The sequence below is a fragment of the Sphaeramia orbicularis genome, chromosome 20 (genome assembly GCF_902148855.1).
Source record: "Sphaeramia orbicularis chromosome 20, fSphaOr1.1, whole genome shotgun sequence".
NCBI classification, from domain to species: Eukaryota; Metazoa; Chordata; class Actinopteri; order Kurtiformes; family Apogonidae; genus Sphaeramia; species Sphaeramia orbicularis.
The window spans coordinates 9765495-9782846 of record NC_043976.1 but is presented as its reverse complement, the minus strand read 5'-3'; the positions used below and the strand labels follow the sequence as shown (position 1 = coordinate 9782846).

Below are 17352 nucleotides of genomic sequence, written 5' to 3'. Positions count from 1 at the left end.
AATGTTCAAAAGCCAATATGTAGCATAGTTCAGAAAGTTGACCTGATTGAGCAAAATTAATGTGATTTTTGGATTCAGCACACCAAAATGATCCTAAATCAGCTCAAAAAACTTAAACAATAAATTTGTTGTTGACCAGTGTTATGTTTTAATTGTAATTGTGAGTTTTGAACCTGTCTCTTTTCCATTTTTGTAAAACATATGTATGAATTGTACTATACGAATAAATGTGCCTTATCGAGAACAGCGAAGTTACTGTAATTGTATGAATGTCAGTGTATGAGATGATACATAAGCGTCCACTGTGTTGGCTGATATAGAACTAAAACAACAAAACCCATGAATAAACAAAAGAACAGCTGCAGAATAACTGTCCACTGTAGTGACCGCTATGCATGAAAGGGTTAAGTCTCCGCTGACTGACCTCAACTAAAAGACAGAATACCGTATATGTTGAAATGAAATGTTCAGAATTTTGAATGCATTTCACCAAGGTCTATGCAAACATCCAACCCCAGCTGCGAACATAAATTCTAACATCTCACAACAAGCCCTCTGAACATTCATGACTGTCTTCATCGCTGTCCAAAATGACAGATTGAGATTGGCCCATACGTGTGGAATGCATCGTTGCTCTGTTGCTGGCAGAAAATGCCGGCGCAGTCTCTGGATGAATTCTTTTCTCTGTCTTTCTGGTCTTTCCCGTAAAGCTGAGTGAGTCCGATGGTGAAGGAGAACAACACCAACAGGAAGAGGCCCAAAAACTTTCCGAACTCCTGCAGCATCTGACCCATGGAGATCTAGTGAGAAAATAATGTGTGTTAATAATAATCAAATCAACAACCCCAGTATCCCTCAAAATCTCACATCATAACAGATACAGTGTATGTGAATTATCATGTAGACCAGGGGTGTCAAACTCATTTTGTTTCAGGGGCCACATTCAGCCCAATTTAATCTGAAGTGGGCTGGACCAGTAAAATAATAGCATGATAGCCAATAAATAACGACAACTCCAAATTATTTTAGCGCAAAAAAAGACATTCACTTCTGCCAATATTTACGTTTACAAACTATCCAAACAAAAAGGATGTGAATAACCTGAAAAAAATGAAATTTGTTAAGAAATATAAGTACAATTTTATCAGTATTTTGCCTCAACTTTTCATTCATACATATGCATTACACATCAGATCTACAAAGGCACAAGACTTTTAGTAACAGGCAGAATATTGTTCAAATTGCACTGAATTTTCTTTAGACATTTCAGGTTGTTCATATTTGTTCAGGTTATTCACATTTTATTGTTCAAGGATAGTTTGTAAATGTAAACATTTTCATAATTTAATGTTTTTTGCACTAAATCAAAGAGAAAATTGATGTTGTCATTATTTACAGGGTATTATAATATTATTTTTGAGTTTGATATCTAAACTTGCACTTTGCAAATTCATCCTGCGGGCCGGATTGGAACCTTTGGAGGGCTGGTTTTGGCTCCCGGGCCACATGTTTGACACCTGTGATGTAGACGTTGACACTGGAGTTCATTTCAAGTGAATTGAGTCAAGAGATATGACATGTTCTATCAATAACAAGTTGAATTTGTGAGCTTGTCAGGTTCTGCTGCTGTGTTAGAGTCCTGTGGTGTTAATGCAGGAGGTCAATCTCCCAATAGAAGTGGACGGGACTTTCATTGTAGGAGAACTCAACTATTTATTTATTTATTTATTTAACCTTTATTTAACCAAGTTCAGTTAGTTGAGAACTGATTCTTGTTTACATTACATGAGGGTCATTCCATGGCAATTCAACCAATGGTCCCCACATGACCCCCTCAGAAAATTCTGAAAAAATTCACACTTGTTCACCTATTTATTCACCTTGTTTATCTGGTGATAAACGAACACATCCAAAATTTTAATGTCATATATAATAGTTTAGGAGCCCTTTGAAAACAAAGACTGCTTTTTTTAATTTTGCAAATTAGCTTTTTGGCCAACTTTGAGGCACTATATCTCCTCAGGTATTCAAGCCACACTGCTGAAACTTACTGTCTGGGGTGAAATCCCCCTGAAAAGACCATATTTTGCATCAAAATAATTGTAGGTGCCTTCATGTTTGATCCATGAGGCCTTGAAATCAGGCCAAAAGGCTAATTCTTCAAAATGTCCTCTCTCTTCAGGCTTGCACTGTGCCATAATGGATGAATGTAGAGACCTCATTTACCTCCACCAAGGAGGTTATGTTTTTGCCAGGGTTTGTTTGTCTGTCTGTCTGTCTGTCTGTCTGTTTGTTTGTTTGTTTGTCTGTCTGTTAGTGTGCAACATAACTCAAAAAGTTATGGACAGATTTGGATGAAATTTTCAGGGTTTGTTGGAAATGGGATAAGTAAGACATGATTAAATTTTGGTGGTGATCGGGGGTGGGGGGGGCCCACGGGGGGGGCCACTGATCAGCCTTGGCGGAGGTCTGCGCTCTCCGAGTGCTTCTAGTTTTTTTTTTTTTTTTGCATGGATTCTTATGGTCAAGATGCAACAATATACTGCAAAAAGACTACATTTCAATGAAAACTGTTGCTGTGAGGCAATTAATAAAATGGGTCGATTTCAATTTTTCACAAAAATACTCTTTGTTTGAACACCCCAATTACCATGTGGCCAGTTAATGAAAATCTTGAAATTTTTACCATGTCTTCATATATGTTTCAAGATGTTGTGCACAAAATTTCAGCTTTGGGATAGAACTGGTTCTATTTTTATTTTTTATTTTTTTTTTTTTTACTGCATGACTATATTTTCTTCAAATTGTATACAAACGTGGGTGTAAATGGCATTTTTAACAGTATAATGGCATTAATTATTGCGGGGCACTTTCTGAAATCTGGTTGATTTTGGATGGAATGACCCATGACTTCTTATCAGTGATCAATAGTAACTATACTGGTATTTCTAACCATTTACATGTTATAAGCCATCAAAATATGGACTATTATAAGTAAATGCACATTTTTTAGATATAAAAAATTTGTCAAAAGTCCAAATTTGTTTGGGAACCATTTCCATCAAAATATGGGCCATTATAAGTAAAGGCAATTTTAAATAATTAAAAAAAATCATGAGATGAGAAAATCTGACTGATATCTTTTGTTAATATTATTAGCAGGGGTAAAAAAAGCCATAACTCAAAAATGGTTGTGCGAAGATCCCCCAACACTTCTGGACTGGACAACTGTTGTGAATGAAATTTATGACCTTCTCATTAAGACTCACTACTGATAAATGTGAAAAATATTGGGGAAAAATGGAATGTGTATGTTAATCAAAGAATCCTTGAACCTGTATAATCCTATACTAATGTGTCCTGAACCTGTCTGTATTTTGTTTGTCTGGAGTTTGAACCTGGAGGCTCTACTTCACAGGTGTCAAACTCTGGCCTTCGAGAGCCGGTATCCTGCATGTTTTAGATACTTCCCTCTTCCAGCCACACCTGGTTCAATTAATGATCAACTCATCATCATGCTCTGCAGAAGCCTGATAATGATGTAATGGCTTCCAGGTGTGATGGAAGAAGGAAACATCTAAAACATGCAGGATACCAGCCCTCCAGGATCTGAGTTTGACACCCCTGCTCTAACTGTTGTGGTCTGCCTTTTATTTTTTATTTTTTGTTTGGTTTTTTTGTTTGTTTATTTTGTCTATTATAAAATATGAAGATAATAATAAAGTATAAAAAAAAGTCAAAATTTGTCAAAGCTGTCATTGTGAACAACCTTTGTAGACATTGTTCTAAGGAAACTACATATAAAATTTGAAATGAACCTGTAGTTTTGGAGAAGATTGTTGAAATCTAAACATTGGTGACCTTGAATCTGACCCTTCAAAGGTCAAAGGTCATGGACCCAAATGGAAGTCCATACATGACTTCGTATCAGTGCTTAACACAGTGTTTTTCAACCTTGGGGTCGGGGCCCAAGGGATCAAACGGGGTCGCCTGAAATTTCTAGTAATTGATAAAAATGAAAAAAAAAAAAAGTACTAATAAAAAATATATGGTGAGCTGAGAGAGACAATCCTAATACATAAAAGTCATGACAAACTGAAGCTGAAACTGCAGCACTGTGGTTCTGTTTATCTGTCAAATGTTCATTGTGGTCGGTTTCAGATGCTGCAGCTCTTTCATAATTCATAGTTTGAGTTCTTGTTTGTTCAGTATTAATTGTCAGCCTTGTAAATCCAAGCTGGACTGACTGTACATATCCTGACCAAGGAAAATAAAATTCTCCCTTTGTGCAGTAATCGACACCTGGCTTTTCTGCCTCCATCCATAATAATATACATTATATAGACTAAATGTCATCTAAAATTAACATTTATTTGCAACATAGTATAGCAAACTATTACATGATCAAAAACAAATAAATTTTAGCAAAAAAAAAAAAGTTCCCATTTTGAATGTCTGGGGTCGCCAGAAATTTGTGAGGTTAAAACGGGGTCACGAGCCAAAAAAGGTTGGGAACCACTGGTTTAATAGTAACTATATTTATATCTTTAACTATTTCCATCAAAATATGGGCCATTATAAGTAAAGGCAAATTTTAAATAATTAAAAAATTCATCAAAAATATAAAAAATCGAAGTATCTAAAAACTGTGAACAAGCTTTGTAGACACTAAAGGAAGCTACATCCAAAATTCGAAACTTATCTAATCAGTAGTTTTGTAACAGAAGATGTTTGAATAAATTTCTAACGAAAACTAGGACAACAGATGGAAATGAGCTCCTCTGCTAAATCTGGTGTATGTACGGTTGCGTTGACATTTCATTGACTACAAATGTGTTAGAACATGTTCATCTCAAAGATGAGTTCATTCAGAATCAACAGACTCGATGTTGTTCACTTCTCATACATTCCCGTTGCGCTGTTTTCTCGTACAGTCTATGCTCCGTGCATTTGCCCGTAGATGCTCGGCATCCATGCACTTCAATGGAACTGAGTGGAACAGTTTTTTTCATTGCCTCAAAACTGGACGGTAATTGGATAAATCATTTCTTGCACTGTAAATAAAACACACTCATTGTACTTCCTTGTTTCAATTTAACATAATTTCAACATTTTCTTGTTTAGTTGGTACGATAAGGTTGCTGACCATTTTCTTAAAAAGGAACAAAGGGCCGAATTTATGTTTAAATAAATTCACTTTTTTTTAATGTAAGCCGACAATGAGCTTCCCCTGTGTGAAAGACGAGCAGCCGCCACTGGACGATGAAGACGAAGACACCAGACACAACAGCTCATGACCTATCAGCCGGTGAGGTAAAAAGGCAGTTAATACCAGGCACACTTCCCTACAACCTTTCTGACCACGAGACACTAGTTTTTCACCATGTGTTCTCATTAAGCACTGACCCCTAGGGGAGAGGAAAAGAGATTTATTTCTGCAGTCGGAGGTCTTACGGCCCACCCGAGGGAAGACAGACAAACACGGAGGAAGCCAGAGAGGGAGACTGGAGACACAGAAAGTCTTCTCAGACCATTGGAAACCCACTATTTATAGACCTGAGTGGCCCATCTGTTTACCAGGACCTAGGGATGCTCAAACAAGGTCCACTCACCTTTGCAAAACACAAACACACACAGTGTCCAGTGTGAGGGATGACCACTCTCACTGCATGTCAAGGTGAATGGCGACAGGAGTGTTTGCCCTGAAACCCAGGCTGCTTGTTTGAGGAGAAGGGTGAGTCCATTAGGCTGATTCATTCTCTTGTCCTGTCTAAATCCCTCCAGTGTGTTCCTCTGCCACTTTGTACAGTACACGTCTGATTTAGGAGCTGGGCGTGTTCCCGTTCCCCCCAGTCTGACAGGTAAGGTAAGCCTAACTTAGCTAATGTACAAACAGAAGAGGAATTTAGAAGGTCAGGAGCTCTTAACCTTGACTGGAGTGGGGGGGGTCTGACGCAGGTGAGATCCCTCAAATGTACACAAGTACATGATGCAAACACTGCCTGCTAAATACATCAGTGAATATTTTTACTCAAGTGCAAATTTAAAGAACATTTTATGTGAGTTTGTACGGCAATTCAGAAGCAAATATTACACTTTTTCTTCAGAAACAATACATTGATTGTATTTGTGATGAGTAACCTCTCAGATTATAATTTTTACATCTATTTTTAACCCATAAAGACCCAGTGCTACTTTTGTAGTACTTTCCAAATTATTTGTCTCTATATTTAACCCATTCATGCATAGTGGTCATTACAGTGGACAGCTGTTCAAAGGTCTTCGCTTATGTAATCATAGAGTTTGTTGTTTTAGTTCAGGCTTTAGATCATCGTACGAAAACTGACCGCCTGTTCCACCTCATCCACCCTCATCTACCTTCTCTCGTGTGTTTTCTTTCCATATCTGTCTCTACCTTTTTGCCTGAGTATTTGTTCTTTGTTTGCCCTTCAGTATTAACTCTGTATCTGTTTTAACCGTTTGTTGTGTGTTCGTCCCTTTGGCTGATTATTGTAAAGTGTCTTTGAGTACTTAAAAAAATGCTATATAAAACCAATGTATTATTATTATTATTATTATTATTATTATTATTATTATTATTATTATTATTATTATTATTATTATTATATCAGCCAACACAGTGGATGTATACGCATCATCCCATACACTGCACTTCATACCATTACTGTAACGTTGCTGTTCTAGATAAACCTGATCTGCAGTAACATGTTTGAGTATAAAAAAAATTGCTAATTGTTATTAGACTGTAATTAATGGAGGGGGAGGTTGTTTTTCTAAGCAATTTTTTTTTTTTTTTTTTTTTTTTGCTTATTATCTCCAAGAAGTGAGTAATAACTAGTATTAGAATATGCTAAAATGTGAGAAAACATCAGATTAGCAGCATTAAAAATGTTTTTATTTCATAGTTTTCACACAGTATATCAGTAAATGCATATATTTTTGCTTCTAAAATTAAATGCATGGTGTCCAGCTGAGTGGACATTTTTGTAACTTCATGAAAACTTGCTTCATGAAAAAAATTCAACTGCATTGTTTGGTTTTTTTCATGCCTAAAGAGGAATAAAAACATTGCAGAAAAAAATCTTGATTACGGTTCTAATAATTTATGCATGAAAGGGTTAACCTTTCCTAAGCCATATATCAACATTTATTATAATATTATCCTTTGTATGTTGCATATTTTCCTATATTTAATTCACCGATCATATACTGTAGATGTTCATAAAAGCTCAGTTTAACTCATAAAGACCCAGTGCTACTTTTATGGAAGTTCTTTTTCACTATTTAACCTTTCTCAAGTGATTTATCACCAATTATTATAATATTATCCTCTGTAGTTTGCATTTTCACAATAAATCATGTATTTTTCAATATTTTATTTCATATATTTTATTTAGATAGTCATAAAAACTCAGAATAAATTCAATGTTATTATATCAAGACAGAGAAAACGGGAAAAAAAGTGACTTTTACAGCAGATATCATTAACTGAACATAAAACAAGTGTCTCCATCCACTGTCATTGATCAAACTCCATGGGTTTTATCAGTGAATTGATGTTGTAGAAGATGATGGCATTTCCACATTCACTGCGGAGCCTCTGAATGTCCAAATGGGTCATGTCTGATGACCATGAAAAGATGAAAAACTGTATTTTCCACCAATTATTTCATCGTATTCATAGGTTTAGTGGTTCATTAGTTATTAAACATTGTAGATCAGTAGATGGTTTTGGTTGCCAGTGGCTGTTTGGGTCTTTATGGGTTAATCCTTGTGATAAACTGAATGATGAAGTGTTCCCTCATGAGCTGAAAAATTCTCCGTCTTATACTAAATGAAGTCTTGAAAACCCCTTCTGGCAGCGGCTGGAAAATACATTGTCTCAAAGCAGTTTTTTCCGAGCTCGTTTAGGGTTGACTTACAGATGTGCGGTTTTCACAAGACAGCTATGCTACAGACGACGCGGCTCGGAAAATGAATGTGCTGTGAGAACCACACAGCTACGTTCATACATTCATTCATTCATTTATTTTCTGAACTGCATGGAGGTGTGAAGTCACCACAATGCCTGCTACAGACATGATGACCTTATGGAATATGGTGAATTTCTGTCATTTAAACTACCCAACAATACAAAAAGTAGATTAAATGCACTCAACACTTCACATCTATGGTGTTAAAGTGTTACATCAACATGAATGCAGCAGTAATGCGAAACTAAAATATCATATATATAATAGTTAAACACTGACTGGGACCATTTTAAACTACTTTTAATGATGATGAATCGGAATAAAACAGAAATGTGAACAAAAGGCAAAAAGAAATGACAAATTTAAATGGAACACTCCAAAATATTGAAGGCAATAAATTAACCAAACTAGAAGCCCTCAGAGAGCGCAGACCTCCGCCAAGGCAGATAAGTGCCCCCCACCCCCCCACCCCGATGTTTGTCTGTCTGTTTGTCTGACCGTACGCAAGATAACTCAAAAAGTTATAGATGGATTTGGATGAAAATTTCAGGAATTGTTGGTACTGGCACAAGGAACAAATAATTACATTTTGGTGTTGATTGGGGGTGGGGGAGGTGGGGGGGCCACTGGTCTGCCTTGGCGAAGGTCTGCGCTTTCTTTTCTAGAAAAGCACTCGTAGAGCGCAGACCTCCGCCAAGGCAGATCAATGCCCTCCCCCACCCCAGATCACCACCAAAATATAATCATTTGTTCCTTGTGCCAGTACCAACGTTTCCTGAAATTTTCATTCAAATCCATCCATAACTTTTTGAGTTATCTTACACACAGACAGACAGACAAACCAACGTTGACAAAAACATAACCTCCTTGGCGGAGGTAAAAAAGAAAAAAAGTCACACAAGGTACAACTATTTCATCGTGGCTCTATACTTTTACTTTACATACTTCAAGTATATGTAGGATATTGTCACTATGGGGCAGAAACCTTGTAAGTCATTTTTTTAATCTTTTTTTTTTTGTCATAAAACAGTTTTATTGGTCAGTCTTCATGTTGGCCTGATGGTTTTAGGAATATTTAACCAATGAAAAGTGTTGAAAACGACTTATGACTACAATTCTTTACTCCATTCATTTATTTAGAACATACATCATTTTTCCTGAAAAATTTCCTCAAAGGTTTCCTGAAAAACTAGTGGTTCCAGGCACAACAAACCCCACCCCTCGCACGTATTGTAGCTTATTTTGACATCGATCCAGCTGATGTCATCATGTCTATGCATGTGCTGATGCATATCAATTGCCTCTGTATATGTGCCAAGTTTGAAGTAAATTGAAACAACATTGATGTTTTTATAGACATTTGATATTTTGCCCATTATAAGTAAATGGGAAAAAAAAGACCCCCAAAAAAATGCATAAAAAATTTAAACCGACATAGTTTTCCCAAAGTGTAACCACATGTATTCTAGGTCACTAGCAATCTGTAGACCCAATTTGGTATGAATTCAAACAATAGTTTTGCTGCTAGAGTGTTAACAAACAAAGAAACAAACAAACTGAACCAAAAATAATCCCCCTTGCCTCACCTTCGGGGGTCATAACTATTTTGGACATGAGCGATTTCTGCCATATAGCAATGATGTCTATATTATAAAAGGGAAATGGACTCTGTATGTGTATCTTGGGCATCACACAAAATCTGAAAAGAGCTGACTGCTGCAGTTTGGCATACTTATGTATTGTTGGTCAAGTAAGTGACTAGCGAAAACAGTAAGTTGATAGGACCAATATTTTGGGAAATACTAGTAATTTTGGAATACAATAAACTTACAAATGCCCAGAATCACAGAATCCTCATTGACATGGGTTACCTAGCAACAGATAAACAATATGGCCACATTGCGATGGTGTCAAATTTCATGTGCAGAAACAGACATGCCAGCTGAGAGATGATTCAACTGAAAATGCCAGTGGAATTTACCAAGAAAGTAAAGAAAGAAAAGGAATGAACTGTATCAGAGGATCTAGAACCCGTGGTTCCAAACTGGTCCACATGCTAGTTTTATTAATAACAATGACATACTTTCATTTATAAGGTTTTGAACGAATAACTGAACTTGTGATGTATTTTTACTCAGTGATACTAATGCATTTTTTAAATAAAGGATCTGAATATTTCTTCCACCTTTGCTTAAACTACTACAGTCAGTGTATGTTCTGTTTGACAGTAAAGTGGCCATTCTATTCTATTCTATTCTATTCTATTCTATTCTATTCTATTCTATTCTGTTCTATTCTATTCTGTTCTGTTCTGTTCTATTCTATTCTATTCTATTCTATTCTATTCTATTCTATTCTATTCTGTTCTATCTGTTCTGTTCTGTTCTATTCTGTTCTGTTCTGTTCTGTTCTATTCTATTCTATTCTATCCTGTTCTATTCTATTCTATTCTATTCTGTTCTATCTGTTCTATTCTATTTTATTCTATTCTATTCTGTTCTATCTGTTCTATTCTATTCTATCTGTTCATTCTGTTCTATTCTATTTTATTCTATTCTATTCTGTTCTATCTGTTCTGTTCTGTCCTATTCTATTCTATTCTATTCTATTCTGTTCTGTTCTGTTCTGTTCTGTTCTATTCTATTCTATTCTATTCTATTCTATTCTATTCTATTCTATTCTGTTCTATCTGTTCTATTCTATTCTATTCTGTTCTGTTCTGTTCTATTCTATTCTATTCTGTTCTATTCTATTCTATTCTGTTCTATTCTATTCTATTCTGTTCTGTTCTATTCTATTCTATTCTGTTCTATCTGTTCTGTTCTGTTCTATTCTGTTCTGTTCTATTCTATTCTATTCTATTCTGTTCTATTCTATTCTATCCTGTTCTATTCTATTCTATTCTATTCTATTCTATTCTGTTCTATCTGTTCTATTCTATTTTATTCTATTCTATTCTGTTCTATCTGTTCTATTCTATTCTATCTGTTCATTTTGTTCTATTCTATTTTATTCTATTCTATTCTGTTCTATCTGTTCTGTTCTATTCTATTCTATTCTGTTCTGTTCTATTCTATTCTATTCTATTCTGTTCTATTCTATTCTATTCTATTCTATTCTGTTCTATCTGTTCTATTCTATTTTATTCTATTCTATTCTGTTCTATTCTATTCTATTCTATTCTATCTGTTCTATCTCTTCTATTCTATTTTATTCTATTCTGTTCTATTCTGTTCTATCGGTTCTATTCTATTCTATTCTATCTGTTCTATTCTATTCTGTTCTGTTCTATTCTATTCTATTCTATTCTATTCTATTCTATTCTATTCTATTCTATTCTATTCTATTCTGTTCTGTTCTGTTCTATTCTATTCTGTTCTGTTCTGTTCTGTTCTTTTCTATTCTATTCTATCTGTTCTATTCTATTCTATTCTGTTCTGTTCTGTTCTGTTCTGTTCTTTTCTATTCTATTCTATTCTATTCTATTCTATTCTATTCTATTCTATTCTATTCTATTCTGTTCTATTCTATTCTGTTCTGTTCTGTTCTATTCTATTCTATTCTATTCTATTCTGTTCTATTCTATTCTATTCTATTCTGTTCTATTCTATTCTGTTCTGTTCTGTTCTATTCTATTCTATTCTATTCTATTCTGTTCTATTCTATTCTATTCTATTCTGTTCTATCTGTTCTGTTCTGTTCTATTCTGTTCTGTTCTGTTCTGTTCTATTCTATTCTATTCTATCCTGTTCTATTCTATTCTATTCTATTCTGTTCTATCTGTTCTATTCTATTTTATTCTATTCTATTCTGTTCTATCTGTTCTATTCTATTCTATCTGTTCATTCTGTTCTATTCTATTTTATTCTATTCTATTCTGTTCTATCTGTTCTGTTCTGTCCTATTCTATTCTATTCTATTCTATTCTATTCTGTTCTGTTCTGTTCTGTTCTATTCTATTCTATTCTATTCTATTCTATTCTATTCTATTCTATTCTGTTCTATCTGTTCTATTCTATTCTATTCTGTTCTGTTCTGTTCTATTCTATTCTATTCTGTTCTGTTCTATTCTATTCTATTCTGTTCTATTCTATTCTATTCTGTTCTGTTCTATTCTATTCTATTCTGTTCTATCTGTTCTGTTCTGTTCTATTCTGTTCTGTTCTATTCTATTCTATTCTATTCTGTTCTATTCTATTCTATCCTGTTCTATTCTATTCTATTCTATTCTATTCTGTTCTATCTGTTCTATTCTATTTTATTCTATTCTATTCTGTTCTATCTGTTCTATTCTATTCTATCTGTTCATTTTGTTCTATTCTATTTTATTCTATTCTATTCTGTTCTATCTGTTCTGTTCTATTCTATTCTATTCTGTTCTGTTCTATTCTATTCTATTCTATTCTGTTCTATTCTATTCTATTCTATTCTATTCTGTTCTATCTGTTCTATTCTATTTTATTCTATTCTATTCTGTTCTATTCTATTCTATTCTATTCTATTCTATCTGTTCTATCTCTTCTATTCTATTTTATTCTATTCTGTTCTATTCTGTTCTATCGGTTCTATTCTATTCTATTCTATCTGTTCTATTCTATTCTGTTCTGTTCTATTCTATTCTATTCTATTCTATTCTATTCTATTCTATTCTGTTCTGTTCTGTTCTATTCTATTCTGTTCTGTTCTGTTCTGTTCTTTTCTATTCTATTCTATCTGTTCTATTCTATTCTATTCTGTTCTGTTCTGTTCTGTTCTGTTCTGTTCTTTTCTATTCTATTCTATTCTATTCTATTCTATTCTATTCTATTCTATTCTATCTGTTCTATTCTATTCTATTCTATTCTATCTGTACTATTCTATTCTATTCTATTCTATTCTATCTGTTCTGTTCTATTCTATTCTGTTCTGTTCTGTTCTATTCTATTCTATTCTATTCTATCTGTTCTATTCTATTCTGTTCTTTTCTATTCTATTCTGTTCTGTTCTGTTCTATTCTATTCTATTTATCTGTACTATTCTATTCTATTCTATTCTATTCTATTCTATTCTATATTCTGTTCTATTCTATTCTGTTCTGTTCTGTTCTATTCTATTCTATTCTATTCTATCTGTTCTATCTGTACTATTCTATTCTATTCTGTTCTATTCTATTCTATTCTGTTCTGTTCTGTTCTGTTCTGTTCTATTCTATTCTATTCTATTCTGTTCTGTTCTGTTCTGTTCTATTCTATTCTATTCTATTCTGTTCTGTTCTGTTCTGTTCTATTCTATTCTATTCTATTCTATTCTATCTGTTCTATTCTATTCTGTTCTGTTCTGTTCTGTTCTGTTCTGTTCTATTCTATTCTATTCTATTCTATCTGTTCTATTCTATCTGTTCTATTCTATTCTATTCTATTCTACATGTTAAAGTCTGTGTGCAGTACAGTGTTTCTTCACACACGTGCCTCCTTACAGTCTGTCAGTTCTGGAACATTAGTACAGTAACTGAGGTCAAGTCTGGGGTATGAGTGAGCTCATTGTGTGCACAGCGGTGATAGTAGATACCCACAGACCCACACACACACTCTCTCAGTCTTTCCAACCTCAGTAGGGGGCACTACCCAGCAAAAAACAAGAGTGAGCTGTTCCGATCAGGAAGGATGGAATCAGTGAAACCTTCATTACTGCAGCCCACACAGTCCTGACTCACTGTCTGTGTGTGTGTTTGCATATTTTGTACATGTGAGCCGGAATTTGTCTGAGCGCAACCGGACAGAACACTCACATATCAACAGAGTGTGGAAATGTGTGGGCTCGTGCACATGAGTACGGAGGTGTGTCTGCCATGTGAGCATGAGTGTGGCCATGAACGCACACAAACCACATCTATTTCCAAAGCTAATAATTTTTCCATCCCGCCAGGCCAGACAGTGATGTCACAGAGCGGGTGAGTGAAAAAGAGAAAGGGGGGAAAAGGGGAAAAAAAGACGGAGGGAGGGAGGAAGATTGAGGAGATTGTAACTGAAAGGCTCTAATTAACGAGGAGAAGGTAGCTGTAGTGTTTTATAAGTCAACCACAAACAGCTTTTGGACTTAATGACAGGAAGGTGTCTCTGAATGGGACTGAGCTCATTGCATACCTGTAGACTGGTTTATGTGATACAGACACTCATGGGGAAATGGATTTCTGAGGTTTGCCAGCGACGTCAGATACTGGCTAGCTTTTGTGTTTGCTTCTGCCAGCTGGCTGGATGATGCACAGTATGATTATGAGATAAAAAAGGGACACCTAGGGCACAAAGACTGTTGAGGAATCTGAGTGGAAAAGAAGCCAACCAGATTTTTGGCTCAATTAAGAAGATGGAAAAATGTATTACATAAAAAAATGCATTTTTTTCTCTCTGATGGTCCACTTCAAATCCACAGCAGAAATAGAAGGAACCAGTCAAAGCTGAGCTACACCTTGTATTGCGTCTATTATTAAAGGAAAGATATTTTGCTTTTTTTTTTTTTTAAATGAAATTATGCATTTTGTGCATTATGTTTGTATGTTGTATTAACCCTTGTGTGGTGTTCAGATTTTTGTTATCCAGCCAGTGTTTGTGGGTGTGGTGGACCCGCTGCATTGGTGGGTTTTCAATATAATCAAAAAATTTTATGTTAAAATACTCAACAGATGTTTACTCCATCCCAATTACAAGCAACATAAAAAGCATATATGTGTAACCTTTTCATGCGTGAATTGTGAGAACCTTAGTCAAGATTTTTTTCTTCAGTGTTTTTATTCCTCCTTAGGCATGAAAAAAACAATGTGATTGGGTTTTCTTTTCCTATGGAGTTACAAAAATATCCATGCATTTAATTTTTGAAGCAAAGAAATGTGTTTAAAAGCCAATATCAGAAAGTGATATGAAAACAATGAAATAAAAACATTTTTAATGCTGCTAATCTGATGTCTTCTCACATTTTAACATATTCTAATGCTAGTAATTACTCACTTCATGGAGATAATTTGCAAAAAAAAAACCTTCTTGTCTACCAAATAACAATTGATTTATACTTAAACATGTTAGTACAGATCAGGTTTACCAAGAACAGCAAAGTTACAGTAATGGTCTGAATGTCAGTGTATGGGATGGTGCGTAAGTGTTCACTGTGTTGGCTCATATGGAACTAAAACAACAAAACCCATGAATATACAAGAGAACAGCTGGAGAAGAACTGTCCACTGTAGTGGCCTATGCATGAAAGGGTTAATATTTGCCATTTGCCTTTGTTAGATCACATTTATGAACTAGAAAAGCACTCAGAGAGCGCAGACCTCCGCCAAAGCAGATCAACCCCCACCCCCCAACCAAAAAAAAATTTAATCATTTGTTCCTTGTGCCAGTATCAACATTTCCTGAAAAATTTTACCAAAATCCATCCATACATTTTTGAGTTATCTTGCTAACAGACAAACAAACAGACAAACCCCAATGAAAACATAACCTCCACTGTCCTTGGTGGAGGTAATTCAAGTGCTATTCGTTTTTAGTTTGTTTTATTCATAAAATGCAATGTAATCAAGATATGACAGGAAAAAAATTATAAAAAATAATTATTATTCATCATTTTCCTTTTAATAAAAAATGAAAACAGGTCCCACAGACCCAAACACCATATAAGGGTTAAGAGAAGTCAGTGTAATTTTAACAATATTCTGCCTGTTACTGAATGTTTTGTGTGTTTATAGATCCACTGAGACCTAGAAGTTGTAATTTACATGTGTAAATGATAAACAGAGGCAGAATATTGTTAAAATTGCACTTATATTTCTTAAAGGGGTGATATTTTGCTTTTGTTAAAAAATGGAGTTATACATTTTCAAACATTTCCCTGTGGTCTACATAAACTGTAAATGCTCTGCTTGGGTCTGAATTCTTCATTAATTCAACTCCACAGGTCCATCTTCAACCCTATTTCTGAGTAATGACACCAGAAAGGTGGTTTTGAGCGCTGGCCCTTTAAATGCAAACGAGCCACTTCACGCCCCGCCCCCTCCAGGTTGTTGGCTGTGCTGCTTGGTCCCGTTCAGCCACTTGTGTTCATTAATACAACAACAACTGAACATTTTAAGTAATCGGCTTGAAGTTTGGACATATTTTCAGTATGGACTACAACCGCTGCTGCTGATAAACAGTTTTTGGAGATTTGGAGTTGGAGTTTGGAGTTTTTGGCGTATTTGGAGAAATGTTCGTCGGAAGTCTTGATCTTATATATGCAAATGTCGTGACATAACTAGTTATAAAATGTAACAAATTAAGCAGGAATTAAAACAGGTTGTAGAAATCCACTTGATTTTTGCCAAAATGAATATAAAGATAGTTTGGCAGCACCTGGAGGGTTCAAATTCAAACTTTATGAACTATTAAGGTCCAAAAACACAAATAAATGAACCAAAGACTAATAAAAGTGGGTTTAGCAAAATATGACCCCTTTAAGAGTTAAAAAAAAAAAAAAAAAAAAAATGCAACTCAAATGAACAAAACAGAAAACAACTGGCAAAAATTACAACAGTCATAATTACAGAGAGAAAAACAAATGTTTGTGGGTAAATTCCAGGCTAAAAACCCACAGAATTCATCAGATTAAATGATAGATTGTTATAAACTACATTTATTTGTTTTGCATAAGAGGCAGAAAGCAGATCCAAAATATCATTAAACATTTCTTTGCCTGTTAAGAAATGCTGAAAAGATTACTGAATGACATTGCCAATTTGGAGCATGAGTTAATCAAGCCCATCTAATGCAGCTCAGTAAACTTTACCAAACACTTTCCACTTGGGTTCTGTTTATTTTTTTAATAAACACAATGTGTACTTTGTGCGCTGCATTCATGTTGATTTCATTAAAACCAGTGCCAAAAATGTGTCCACGATCCCAATTCCTCAGATAAAAAGTCAGGCCATGGGGTCAATATTCATTTTTCAAAAGTTTTCTCCTTGATATTGGAAAAACAAATGTTATCTCTTTAATATTTTTGATTATTTTGATTATCTTGAACTAATTATACAATACTGCGTAAAAGTCTAAGGCCACTGTTAGCTTTGTTGTTTTTCCAGGGTTGAAATGATCATACATATTCATTTCTCATTCTCTTATCTTCAGATACAACAAGAAAGTCCAGGAAATATGTGCACACAAGATAATAAAAGACACACAAAAACTGAACTAAATGGGTTGTAAAGGTTAAAGAGTCTGTTTAGTTTGACCCCTGACCCTGTGACGAAAAGCAGCACAAACAGTTAGAAACACCTGTCATGTGTTGAATGAAACCTGGTATAAAACATCAAAAAAATTATGCAATAAATCTCATATTGTCTGAAGAAAAA

General features: G+C 34.7%; 1 protein-coding gene across 1 annotated transcript in view; it reads right to left on the bottom strand.

Annotated features, from left to right (window-relative positions):
- Nucleotides 1–17352, bottom strand: part of trpc1 (transient receptor potential cation channel, subfamily C, member 1) — a 63936-nt gene that overhangs the window by 9717 nt on the left and 36867 nt on the right. Inside the window, exon 10 of the mRNA XM_030123507.1 lies at nt 616–800. Within this exon, the coding sequence (XP_029979367.1) occupies nt 616–800 (185 nt within the window). The remainder of the gene's footprint in view (nt 1–615; nt 801–17352) is intronic.